The sequence below is a fragment of the Melanostigma gelatinosum genome, assembly GCF_949748355.1.
Source record: "Melanostigma gelatinosum genome assembly, chromosome: 14".
In the NCBI taxonomy this organism is placed as follows: Eukaryota; Metazoa; Chordata; class Actinopteri; order Perciformes; family Zoarcidae; genus Melanostigma; species Melanostigma gelatinosum.
The window spans coordinates 597,545-610,828 of NC_136647.1; the positions used below are offsets into that span (position 1 = coordinate 597,545).

General features: G+C 45.5%; 1 protein-coding gene and 1 pseudogene across 2 annotated transcripts; both read left to right on the forward strand.

Moving 5' to 3' along the window:
- Positions 1–1,627: 1,627 nt before the first annotated feature.
- Positions 1,628–8,988, forward strand: LOC306787948 (uncharacterized protein; the record flags this gene model as incomplete). The annotated part of the gene is made up of 6 exons (XM_079283276.1): positions 1,628–1,807; positions 2,219–2,328; positions 2,763–2,844; positions 3,461–3,547; positions 3,725–3,842; positions 4,802–8,988. The coding sequence occupies 6 exons, from the start codon at positions 1,628–1,630 to the stop codon at positions 4,894–4,896; spliced, it is 672 nt and encodes a 223-aa protein (XP_079139402.1). The 3' UTR covers positions 4,897–8,988.
- A 1,961-nt stretch (positions 8,989–10,949) lies between these two features.
- On the forward strand, positions 10,950–13,142 carry LOC306787650 (P2Y purinoceptor 6-like; annotated as a pseudogene). Its single transcript has 2 exons — positions 10,950–11,538; positions 12,294–13,142. The product of its transcript is annotated as a P2Y purinoceptor 6-like (transcript).
- The last annotated feature ends 142 nt before the right edge of the window (positions 13,143–13,284 follow it).

Sequence of the window (13,284 nt, forward strand, 5' to 3'; positions counted from 1 at the left end):
AAAAAACTGTACTCACTCGGCTGTTACTAGTTTAATACTACGTGTAATACTACATATTACTATATATTACGGGAGCTGCCCGCTGTTTTAACCGTTTAAAGGCCTCCGTCACTCGGCCGAAGCCAAGAGGTTGAAGTGGGAAGAGCAGAAGGGGGGAGAGAAGGGAGGAGGAAGGGTGAGGAAGGAGGGACGAAGAGGAGGAGGAAGAGTGAGGGTGAGGAAGGAGGGACCAAGAGGAGGAGGAAGAGGGGAGGTCCTTCCCCCTCCTGACGGAGTTAAACAACTTCCAGGACCCTTTTAACAACTTTTCCGTTAATGTTTCATTAAAAAACGCGTCGCGTCGCGGTTCAGCCCCGCACAGCGAGGCCGGCAGGCTGAAGTGACGGACGGCGACATGTCGGAGGGATCCGGGCCCGTCTGGCTGTGACTGGTAGGCGGTAGAAAGCCTCCGAGGTGTACCACGCTGCTGGAAAACAACAGTGGGCAGAGAGGGGCTGTGTTCTGTGGGGAACCGGAGAGAGAGAGAGAGTTTAAACAACTTCAATCTAGATTTAAGTTTAGTTTGTCAAACTTTTAAGAAGTCTGTGACCACGACAATAATTAATACAAACTATCTGTGAACAGGAGGACTGTAAACTGTCAAGATCAGAAAATAATTACAATAAAGATTTGACGATCTGGAAACTGAATTTTATTGCGTTTTTATTACTTTAGAAATGACTTTGTATATATACAAACATATTTATATACGTATTCATATATATATAATGTATGCATATGTATATATGTGTGTTTGTATGAGTATAGAAGATTTTAATCTTCATGTAATTTATGTCAGAGTTCAAGTTAAACCTTAAACTAAGACACTAAATCACTTTATTTCTTAACTGTCTATTTCTTCTTTAACTGTCACATGACTCCTTTGTTCACGCTGCCACATCTCAGTGTTGGTATCAAGAGGTTGAAAGAGTTTAATAACAGCTTACATCTGGTAATACTCAATACAAGTCACTTAAAGTATACTTTAATAACATTTGACTCATCACTTCAGTGAAAGTGTTATTTTGCAGGTTTACAGGGTTACTGATGGTTATTCATGACATCATGGTTATTAATGACATAACAAGCATATGTTTCTACAAAGTTTATCAAGTGTTGCACAACAACTGTCATCTGCAAGATTTGAAGTTCAATTAAATCGAAAATAAAGTGAAACTAATGATGTTCACATCATAGCAAATGTATTTCAATCTCGTTTTTATTATTTTAATCTCACGTCTTTGTTAAAACTGTTTGTTTGTTGTTTGCTTGAGGAGGACGGTTTACTGTGAAACATTCAATTATGAATGTTCTTTATTGTGAACGTATTCTCTTTAATATCTTTGGAATATTTTGACTCTGATTTGATTCCAACCAAAACTTTGAGACATTTTGTAATCACTTCTCTAGTTTCAGAGTAGCGCTGTTCAAATAATTCATTTAAAACCAGTCGATTATTAACAATCTGCAATTATTCAGGACTTATGATGTTCACATCATAGCAAATGTATTTCAATCTCGTTTTTATTATTTTAATCTCACGTCTTTGTTAAAACTGTTTGTTGATCTTGTTGTTTGCTTGAGGAGGATGGAGGGAGAGAAAGAGACGTCGGAGGAGGAGCAGGAGGAGGAGGAGCTTCATCATCACATCGCGGCGCCGGCGGCGTCCTCTGTGGACCCCCAGGGCTTTCCCATCATGCACTGGGAGGACCTGAGCCAGCGGATAGCTGAGTTGGAGAAACAGGAGCAGGAGAGGGAAAGGTCAAAGGTCAGCCATGAAGACTACATTTCCCATGAGGCTCAGTGTCCTCTGTCCCTGAAGAGTGTGTTTCTTATTTCAACAATATAATTATGATGTGATCTTAAATTCAAGCTAAAAGGTGATATGTAAATGATATCAACTCGTTTCTGCTGAAAACAAACAAAAATAAAACTGATCGCAGGAAAAACACGTCTCTATCGCTTCAGATTGACGCTTTAGCGTTGCATTGTGGGAAATGTAGGATCCGTTGTGTTTGGCGCTTGACCCAATAAATCACTGGAGATCTTTGTTATGACCTCTGTCTCAGTCTGTTGACGTCTACACAAGTATATTTACAGAAAATCATTGGATTTGCTGGTTTGAGGAAAATATAACGAGTATAAATGTTAATATTGTGATGATTGTGTCTCCCTGCAGAGGGGGGCAGGGGTGAGGATGGAGGAGAGTCAGGGGGGAGTGTGGAGAGACATCTGGGAAGAAGAGGAGAAGGACTGTAGGAGGTGTCGAGTCGCCGTCGTCACTTCACGGTAATGCAGTTTTATTTGTTATATATATGCGAGTAATTGCAGAATTGCGGCAGTGTGTGGTTGATTGCGTGCAGCGTAATGTCTCAGGGAGACATCGATTATTGTTTCAATGTATGTTTTAAATCTCCTTTACTTTTTACTACTGTATTTTATTTCTTACACTGTTTCTTGAATTGTTTTTAAATCTCCTTTTCTTTTGCCTTATGTTTTGATGCTTTTAATGGTTTTATGTGAAGCACTTTGAATTACCTTGTTGTTGAAATGTGCTGTACAAATAAACTTGCCTTGCCTTGTGTATAACCACAGTGTATAACCATAGTTTATAACCACAGTGTATAACCATAGTTTATAACCATAGTGTAAAATCATCGACAATTAAATCCTTTTTGCAGCCCTAAAAAGTGTCTTCCTGTTTGTTTGTTATCTTTTTACAGATTTCACAACCACAGAAACCTGCAGCTGTGCTTCATCAACAACAGCGACAGTGAAGACGAGGAGGAAGGAAGCAACAAGAAGGTCTCTTTCTGTCTGGTCCACTGTGTTAATTCATCGTTACTGCTGACATCCAGGATCAATCTGGTTAAATGAGAATGAAACAGAAGTAAAATGCAGCGTACAGTCAGTTCTTGTTCTTTAGCTCAGTGGTAGAGAACCAGACATTTATCTTCTAATGTAACTTAAAGTTACTGTGAGGAACTCTGGTTCTCAGAAAGACTACCGCTTTAGTCCACAGGGGCCGCCAAAATGATTCTTGTAGTAACTTCAATATTCCCCTGTTCACCAGTCGAACGCAACACTTCCTCCATGTTCATAATGTTAGCGTTCCACTTTGCTTTTATACTCAATCAATGTTAAATTACCATAACTGATGCATCCTACAAATCGTCTTCGCTGCTAGTTCTTGTACCTCCAACTACGTCACTGTCACGTCAAATTATGGCACCGGATGGAGGAAGAACAACAGATTTTGCAGCTTTCTGGGTCACACCATTAGCTCTGTTAGCGCTGTTAGCACTGTCAGCTGAAACGTCACCATATTGAGAGCCGTGTGGAGGCAATCCCTCAATCGTTGATATGATCTGACGTCGGAATTTAGCACTTTTAAATCCACTGACCTCATATCTCTTTTCAGGTTTGCCATGCCGCCGGCCTGAAACAGGAAGTGGCCAGCGATCTGAGGACACTGAGAGACAAACTGCTGGCTGAGCAGAAGGACAAGGTAGAAAAAGACAAAAACACAGAAATGTTATTAACAGAGAAACAGCAAACTTGTTGAAGGAATGTGGAGACTTATAGCTGCTGTGTGTGTGTGTGTGTGTGTGTGTGTGTGTGTGTGTGTGTGTGTGTGTGTGTGTGTGTGTGTGTGTGTGTGTGTGTGTGTGTGTGTGTGTTGCAGCGTCTGGCCAGTAGCAGCTGTGTTGCCGAGCGGAAACATCTGGAGCGTTGGGAGCTGAAGGAGCGTTCAGTGCAGCAGCTCAGTAGCTTGGGAGCATCACTTCAACAGGACGTCCACGGTACACACACACACACACACGCACACACACACACACGCACACGCACACGCACACACGCACACACACGCACACACACACACACATGGTATAAACACTGTCAAACCTCCTCAACCAGATGTCGATGTTGTGACCACCAGCTTGAATGTAAATACTACGTTACCCATGAGCCTCAGCTGTCGCTGTTGTGGAAAAGAAGCCAGTCAGAGATGTGAATCTGAATGTTTTGTCAAAGGACCAAAATATGACGAGCAGGAACGTCACACATTGAAATTCAAACACTTAAAAGTAATTTAAACAAGATATGAAAGAAGCAGCAGTGAAGTCCCTGTGAAAGTCATGTTCTGTTTTACAAAGAGATGATTGGATTTTGACATAAAATACAAAGGATTCGATTTTTTGTAAATTTACATTTATTGTTTAACAGGTGCATAACACGACCGTGAATGTGTTTTAAAATGGTTAAAAAGGAATTTTTCATTTCATCTCGGCTTTAAGCGTAAAATACAACATCAGCATACAAAATGACATCACTTATCTGACTAGAGTCAACTACGCATAATTCGCGTCATTCACATTTGTCTAAGTTTTAACAATGACGTCGTGATTTATGCCTAAATTAGATTTTTCTGGGTCTTGACGGAGCAGCTACAATGTTAGCATAGCATCGATGGATCCAAACTCCTTTGCTTGTCGTCCTGCGGACAGACCTGACAGAGCATGAATTCAGACTTTACAAATCAACATCATCATGTCGTTGTTTTTATTGAGTGATTGGTAATAAATTAAAGCTTTTGGCAAATAAACCCAAACTGTCCCGAGTAACGCAAGGAGAACATTCAGAGAACATTCAGAGAACATTCAGAGAACATTCAGAGAACATTCAGAGAACATTCAGAGAACATTCAGAGAACATTCAGAGAACACGCGGTTGAGTCTTTGTCTCGCTGCTCTTCTTCCAGCTCTGAGCTCTGAGCTGGTGACCCACCTGGTGGTACGAGACCAGCTGAGGACGAAGCAGGACGCCATGCTGCTGGACGTCCAGGACCTCACCTAACAACCAGGACCCCCTCCACATCACGGGACCAGGTCTGGCTGCCGGTCCAGTCATTTAACCCCAACTAAACATTAGCAGAGCTGCTAATCCAGCAAAAGTGACAAATCACCAGCGTTCGGGGCGACAAAGACGGAGATACGACCGGAGGGTCTGGATAAGAGGAAGTCGAGCGACCTGAAACCCCAAAAGCTCGTATGGCGTCGCTCCCACTTTGAGACACTTTTCAACACAAGTCCAAAGAATTATGAGCGAAGAGAAGAAGTAACCTGGAAAGTGTTTGGAAGCAGCATCTCCGCTCAGCTGCTGATGAGCGAAGAACTCGGAAACATCAACAACAGAGAACTCGGCTGCAGCGTTCATAACGTCTTCCAGACGCGTCTCCACGGTCCACTAAAAGGAAACTTTGGTCATTTGTCAACCGGGACCATGTTTTCCATGTTTCTGTGTCTTGATGGGGACACAGGGTTTAAACTGATCCGGTTTTGAGGGAGAACGCTGCGAGTCACATGACACAATAAGAAACAGGAAGCGTCTTTACTGAAGAGGTCTTCTGTCTGACTGGGAGGAAACCCCAGAGGTAGAGCCAGAACACACTGGACGGATCAGACATCTCATCTGGTTTGGGATCCACTAGGAGGATCTGGAAAACGTTGAGGGATCCTTCTGAGACCACGACCCGGATGAATGGCAAAAGAAATGGACGGATGGTTTCAAAATGACAACTGAACTCAAATGAGAGTACGATTGACATCGTTAGAGGCGACACAATGTTGAACACTTTTAAAAACAATCAACAACAATCTTGTTTCTAAAGTCGCTGGTTCCGTCAAATCGTAAATCTTCCACATTATTTTTCAATCAGATGTCAAGCTGTCAATCATATCTGATAAAATCACACCCACAGTCCTGATGAAGCAGATGAGCTGAAGTTAATGAATATTAAACGAGGAAGGTGAACTCAGTACAGATCTCCTCCAAACACGAAGTCAACACCAAGCCGTCTGCCCAACGATGTACTCACTGGTAGTCCCGTTAGCCGTTAGCCGTTAGCCGTTAGATCAGGGGTCTCAAAACTCCCGGCCCGCGGGCCGAATCCGGCCCGCCACGTCATTTTATGTGGCCCGCGAATCTGCCAGCAAAAAAAAAAAGAAGATTGATTTCTTTTTTTTTAAAAGTTAGACTTGATAATAAAAATATCGTCGAAATTATGAGATAGAAAGTCGAAGTTATGCGATAGAAAGACATAATGATGATACTTAAACACAGAAGCAGCTCTTTGGCTGGTTACTGTACATTTGACATGGAAATGTATTGTGAGTACATTAAAGACTACTTTAAACGAGTCTTTACAACACATGAAATACTTCATGTGGTTGTGCAAACGCACCCGTGAAAGGATTTTAAGCTTTGAACAAAGTTATTGTAATAACTTGTTTGATATTTTCTTTAATAGTTTGATCTTTGATAGTCATGTGGGTTTATTTACCCTAAATTAAAAGGATTTAAGTTATAATAACAGAAATGTGCTTAAATATATGTTTACATTTATATAACTACATGTACAATATTTATACACTTGAAGAAACAATAATCAAATGCAGAGAGCCGTTAGCTGTTAGCCGTTAGCTGTTAGCCGTTAGCTGTTAGCCGTTAGCTGTTAGCCGTTAGCCGTTAGCTGTTAGCCGTTAGCTGTTAGCCGTTAGCTGTTAGCCGTTAGCTGTTAGCCGTTAGCTGTTAGCCTTTACCCGTTAGCTGTTAGCCTTTACCCGTTAGCTGTTAGCTGTTAGCCGTTAGCCACACTATATTCATGTCAGAACAGGATCAATGTGGCTTCATGGTTGATAAAGCGTCGCGCTGTCGGAGCTGCTGGGCCGACGGAGGTTTGATCGTGAGATTCCTCTCACGTAGGAAACTATTTGGGATCAAGTTTTATACAAAACTCACATTCAGAAACCGTTCATGTTGTTTTCTCTTTATTCATAACAGAAACATCCAGATGTGTTACTGAGACAAAAGAAGGATTTTGCTTCCAGACATTTATATGCAAATGAGGGAAACTAACTTATCTTATTTAAGTTCTATTGTGCTTCTGTACTTTTGCTCGTTATCATAAGAAGGGAACGTAACACTCACACAGCTCGAGTAGCAACACAAGAACAACTGAATTCATAGTTTGGTTGTTAAACTTGTTAAACTGACATTTTGAGGCAAAGCAGAAATACACTTTTATTTAGAGTTTTGATTTATGAGTTAATTGCAGTCCTCTGTACCTCGAATACAAACTCAAACTATAAGAAGTAACACGTTTATGTTGAATATTAAGGACAGGAACAGGTTATTAAATGAATCTATCATAAGCAGCGGCGGCTGGTGGAACATGTTCTAGGGCCGTCCTATCAATGTCAGCAAACATCCCAGAATGATTCAATGCAAAAACAATGTAAGTATCAAACACGCATTATTACTTGGCAGTTAAATATTTAACATGTATCAGTAAATAACACTTATATAATATAATATAACATGTTCATTTATTGAGATGTCCTATGGACCTTGTTATAGGAGGTAAAGATCAGGAGAAGTAAACATGAAGTGTAATTATGAATACTGATGTTAAATTAAGCTATGATGAGTTTTCACTGTTAATTTAACATCTCTATTACATGTTGATGCCTCCATGACCAAGTTAAGCAGATGAGACTGAGGACAGCTATGTAGAAGAAAAGATGTTCACTTTGTCTCATATGTAGCTTGACAGAGTTCTCATGTGTGTCCTGGTGTTCTCATGTTTCCTTACCTCCTCATCCCTCACTCCCTACCCTGGTGTTCTCATGTTTCCTTACCTCCTCATCCCTCACTCCCTACCCTGGTGTTCTCGTGTTTCCTTACCTCCTCATCCCTCACTCCCTACCCTGGTGTTCTCGTGTTTCCTTACCTCCTCATCCCTCACTCCCTACCCTGGTGTTCTCATGTTTCCTTACCTCCTCATCCCTCACTCCCTACCCTGGTGTTCTCATGTTTCCTTACCTCCTCATCCCTCACTCCCTACCCTGGTGTTCTCATGTTTCCTTACCTCCTCATCCCTCACTCCCTACCCTGGTGTTCTCATGTTTCCTTACCTCCTCATCCCTCACTCCCTACCCTGGTGTTCTCATGTTTCCTTACCTCCTCATCCCTCACTCCCTAACTGTCCGTGCTGGATCCGTCCCGTGCTGTCTGATTGTGAGGTCAGGCTGATCTGATATCAGCTCTTTGGCTGCAGAATCTCCTCAAAGTTCTCCTCTCAAACGGGTCTTGGAGGAGGAGTGCTCGCCTGTAGAGACTTCTCCTGATGAGAACGCGCAGCGAGGGGGTCTGATCGTTCTGCCCACAGCTGAATCTATTTGAGGGCGCTGATTGGCTCAATTGTATGTCACTCATTTATATCTTGAATCAGCGAAACTGTTTCATAGACCCGCCTCTTTTGGGCCAAAACGATCAGGCCCCTCAAGCTGCGCGTTCTCAGAGTGTCTACACACAGACAGAGAGCACGAGCAGGAAAAGCATATCTTTTGCACAGATATCATACTTTACACACATTACTGGGTACATTCCATAGTTCAAAAACACAAATATTGACAATTTGCATAATTTATGATCATTATAATTTCGTTTTTTTTCCTTTTTTGTGTGGCTCATGGTGGGGCCATGGCCCTCTATTGACCACTGATCATATGTAAATGTTGCCTCTTTAACCGATGTTTGACACTTCAGGTACAGTCACATGATGGTTGACTCCTGGAACACATTGAAGGGAACGATCCACTGATCATAGAGTTCATGTGTCATGCTTATTAATGTTGCTGCCTTCATCTCTTTCATTTACACACAGATGATATTTAGATCACTTAAAGACGTTTGAATCCAGATGTGTGTCATTGGTGTGTGATGTCACGTGAGCTGTGAAGGAAACTTTCTGTATTTACACGTTTAAGACTTGGCTAGATATGAAGAAGAGTTTCCTGTCCTGAGAAGTCTTTTCAAATGTAAATAAAATGAATTACAAATGTATTTGTAAATGTAAAACAGTAATTGTGAAATATATTTTAATGTAACAAAATGTATTTTGGTGTTTCCTCCTCCTCCTCCTCCTCCTCCTCCTCCTCCTCCTCCTCCTCCTCCTCCTCCTCCTCCTCAGGCCGGAGGACTAGGTGGGTCTGATCGGCTGTGATCCAGATCTAAAGCTTCAAACTGGTTGAAGTGGACAGATTACAATGTTTGCATTCTTTTAAAAAACGGACAGCAGTTATAAAAATGGAGTTTGAGTGATTTTTTAGCAGAAATGCAGATTATTTGACTGGTTTCTAACGTGCAGTCGCTGCTTTCTACCGTCTCTGTCTTTTGGTTTTGGACTGCACTAAAGGACCCAAATGATTTAGAAGAGCTACAGAGCAAAAGTCCCGACGGATGATATCTTATGATATGATTTCATGTTCAATGTTGAGAGGCAGAAAATGCAAACGTCAGATTGTTGATGTTTGCTTTTAACAGGAAACTCAAATACCTTCAGGGAGCAGAGAAATATGGTAAAAAGCTGCATCAGATAACTATGAAGCCACATGTAGCTCTCATCTTCTGTCTTTCACGTCACTTAATGGACAGAAATCATTTCAGATGGTTGAAGGACTCGTTCAGCAGTTCGTCCTGAGGGGACCATGAACCATGATGTCCTTCAATGTGCACGTCCTTCGTCCCGGTGTTCTTCGTGTCTTCACACGAGTCCACAGTGGGATTCACTCACGAAGCTGATTCTCAACCAGCTGCTTTTTCTACTCTCGCCACTTTTTTTGTTTCGTTTGAAATTGTAATCACGGAGAAGTTATTGTTTTTAACGGCCAAATGCAGAACGGAACATCAAACATTTGCTTTACAGAAGAGATTTGATGTGAAAATACTCTGATACTGATTTATGAATATTTGTACAGGATATGAACGTATATTTGAATGAACAGAGATTCAATTGGAAGTGTATTCCTCATCTCACTGGGACTTGAACCCCTGAACAGCTGGAGGAGTCCGATGTTTCCGGAACGCTTCCTTAATGATTCAGCGGCTAATTGAGCGAAACGTCGACTCGATCAGCAAAAACGCCGGCGGAACTTTGTGAACGAGGCGTTCCAACCTAATGACGGCGTGTCCCCCTCTCCAAAAACCTCCAGAGACATGGTTCAGTCCACGGCGGGGACAGACTGAGGACAGACCGAGGACAGACAGAGGACAGACAGAGGACAGACCGACAGAGGACAGACAGAGGACGGACAGACCGAGGACAGACCGAGGACAGACAGAGGACAGACAGAGGACAGACAGACCGAAGACAGACCGAGGACAGACAGAGGACAGACCGAGGACAGACAGAGGACAGACAGAGGACAGACCGAGGACAGACAGAGGACAGACAGAGGACAGACCGAGGACAGACAGACCGAGGACAGACAGACCGAGGACAGACAGACCGAGGACAGACAGACAGAGGACAGACAGAGGACAGACCGAGGACAGACAGACCGAGGACAGACCGAGGACAGACAGACCGAGGACAGACAGACCGAGGACAGACAGAGGACAGACAGACCGAAGACAGACCGAGGACAGACAGAGGACAGACAGAGGACAGACAGACCGAGGACAGACAGGACAGACAGACCGAGGACAGACCGAGGACAGACCGAGGACAGACCGAGGACAGACCGAGGACAGACAGACCGAAGACAGACCGAGGACAGACCGAGGACAGACAGACCGAAGACAGACCGAGGACAGACAGAGGACAGACAGACCGAAGACAGACCGAGGACAGACAGACAGAGGACAGACAGACCGAGGACAGACAGACAGAGGACAGACAGACCGAGGACAGACAGACAGAGGACAGACAGACCGAGGACAGACAGAGGACAGACAGACCGAAGACAGACCGAGGACAGACCGAGGACAGACAGACTGAGGACAGACAGACCGAGGACAGACAGACCGAGGACAGACAGACCGAGGACAGACAGACCGGAGACAGACCGAGGACAGACAGACCGGAGACAGACCGAGGACAGACCGAGGACAGACTGAGGACAGACGGATGGATCGGAGGAAGGACAAATGAAGGCACCGTCGGTGAGCCGGTGAAGGAGCTGAGATGCCGCCAGAGGGACCTGAACCCATCCAGCCCGACAGAAATAGCCTTCAGAGGTTCATCATGGGATTGAGCCAAATCTCCACTCCAGACATCGGTTTGGTGGCGGCGGCGAGCAACCATCCCAACACCGCCGGCACCTCGCCCACCTCGTCCGTCCCGCCGTCGTCCCGCAGCATCGACGAATCCTTCAAGTACGTCTTCCTGCCCGTCTGCTACTCGCTGACCTTCCTCTTCAGCCTCACCCTCGACTCGGTGGTGCCGCTGCGCTCCTGCTGGGCGGCGCTGGAACACCTCGCCGATCTACATGGTGAACCTGGCCACCGCCGCCCTGATGTACGGTGTGTCGCTGCCCTTCCTGGTGGCGAGTTACATGCTGAGGGACCGATGGGTGTTCGGGGACTCGTCCGCTTCCTCTTCTACTTCAACCTCTACTGCTCCATCTTCTTCCTCACCTGCATCTCCGTGCACAGGTAGGACGCCACGGAAACACGGGTGCTCTTAGCCGATACCACGTTCTCACACCGACGCGTCAAACAATGCAGCTTGACATTAAGCTTCAATCTTTGAAGCTCTAGCTGTCCGTCAAGCGTGACTTCTGTACGTCTCAGTGACGGCAGAGAGGCAAAGACCTCCGGTGACAACCGTGGGACCCAACTTCAGAATAAAACATGTCGTCGTCAACGGTCTATTTAACAGATCCTTTTCATTTGAACCGGTGGACTCTCGTCTGGTACAAAGGACATCACCAAATCCAACATGACCGTTAGCTTGGCTTGCTAGCTCGCTAGCTTAGCTATGTTCAGAATGTAATGTGATCTTAACGGATGTGTTTATCCTGCGACTCTTTTCAACAGCCGGGAAGAGATTTGGGGTCACGTCAATGTCTCCGTTTGAACTTTCGCTTGCACTACGACACATGCTAATGAGGCTAATGTAGCAAGCTAGCTGATGCTCCTGACCTCTGAGCTCGTCAGAAACTGGTTGAACTGTTCAGAGACGAGTGAGCCAGGTTCAGGTTGCAGACCTTTAACAGAATATGTTCAGGGGCCTCTTCGGTCATTTAGAGTTCGGTTTGTTGCTCAGATTCACCGTTTTTTGTAGTTTGGAGCGAGAAATAGTCTCGAATAGTCTGTTCATGTCCTCGAGGGTTTAGACTTTTTAAAACTAGAAGAAGAAGGAGATGAATGCGGTTGATTTGGACTCACCTCTGGCTGTGCGTCCACAGGTACCTGGGGATCTGCCACCCGATGAGGACCATCACTCTGGAGAGCGAGCGGGTGGTGAAGTGGACCTGTGCGCTGGTGTGGGTGGTGGTCTTCGTCCTCACCTGCCCCATCTTCCGGTTCGCCCAGACGGGATACGTCCGGCGAGGAGGCGGCGGAGGAGCGAGAGAAGGCGGGAACACTACGGTGTCTCAGTCGGAGGACGACGGCGGGTACACGAACTGCTGGGACGACGCCATCGACGAGGAGTTCGCCGACTACGTCCCGTACGGCATCGTTCTCCACCTGCTGGGCTTCTTTGTGCCCTTCGTCATCATCGCCTGGTGCTACTCTCAGGCGGTCCGGACGATATTTCAGACGCTGCGCTCGCCTCCCAGTTCGCTCGAGGGCGGGGAGGACGGCCCGGTGGGAGCCAGAGACCGAGAGAGAACCTCGGTCTCCATCTCCGGGTCGCAGTACTCGCACTACATCCGGCGGCGCCGGAAATCCATCAAGACCATCGTGACCATCGCGCTGCTGTTCGCGCTCTGCTTCCTGCCCTTCCACGTGACCCGGACGCTGTTCCTGCGGCGGGGGCAGCTGGGCGGCTGCAGCGCCACGAAGACCGTCTCCATCTGCTACAAGGTGACGCGGCCGCTGGCGTCCTGCGACGCCTGGCTCAACGCCCTCCTGTACTTCCTGACGGGGGACAAGGGCGCCCCCTGCTGCTGCTGGCCGGCAGAACACCACCGGGGCGGCTGAAGATCCTGAAGAAAGACGGCGCGGGAGAGGACGACCAGGAGGCGGCGGAGAAGATGGAAAGGGTGGTGCACGTGGAGAACGAGTCCAAGTCCTCGAGGGTCATCTTCTAGAAGGTTCCTTCATAAAGTGAAACAGGAAGTTGCTCGATTTCAGTGACGGGGAACGTGATACCGGGACGTCGATCCGTCCAATTCACAGCAAATTTTAAACAAGTTTCCAGACAATCTGAATAAAAGCTGACTGAAGTCTTGT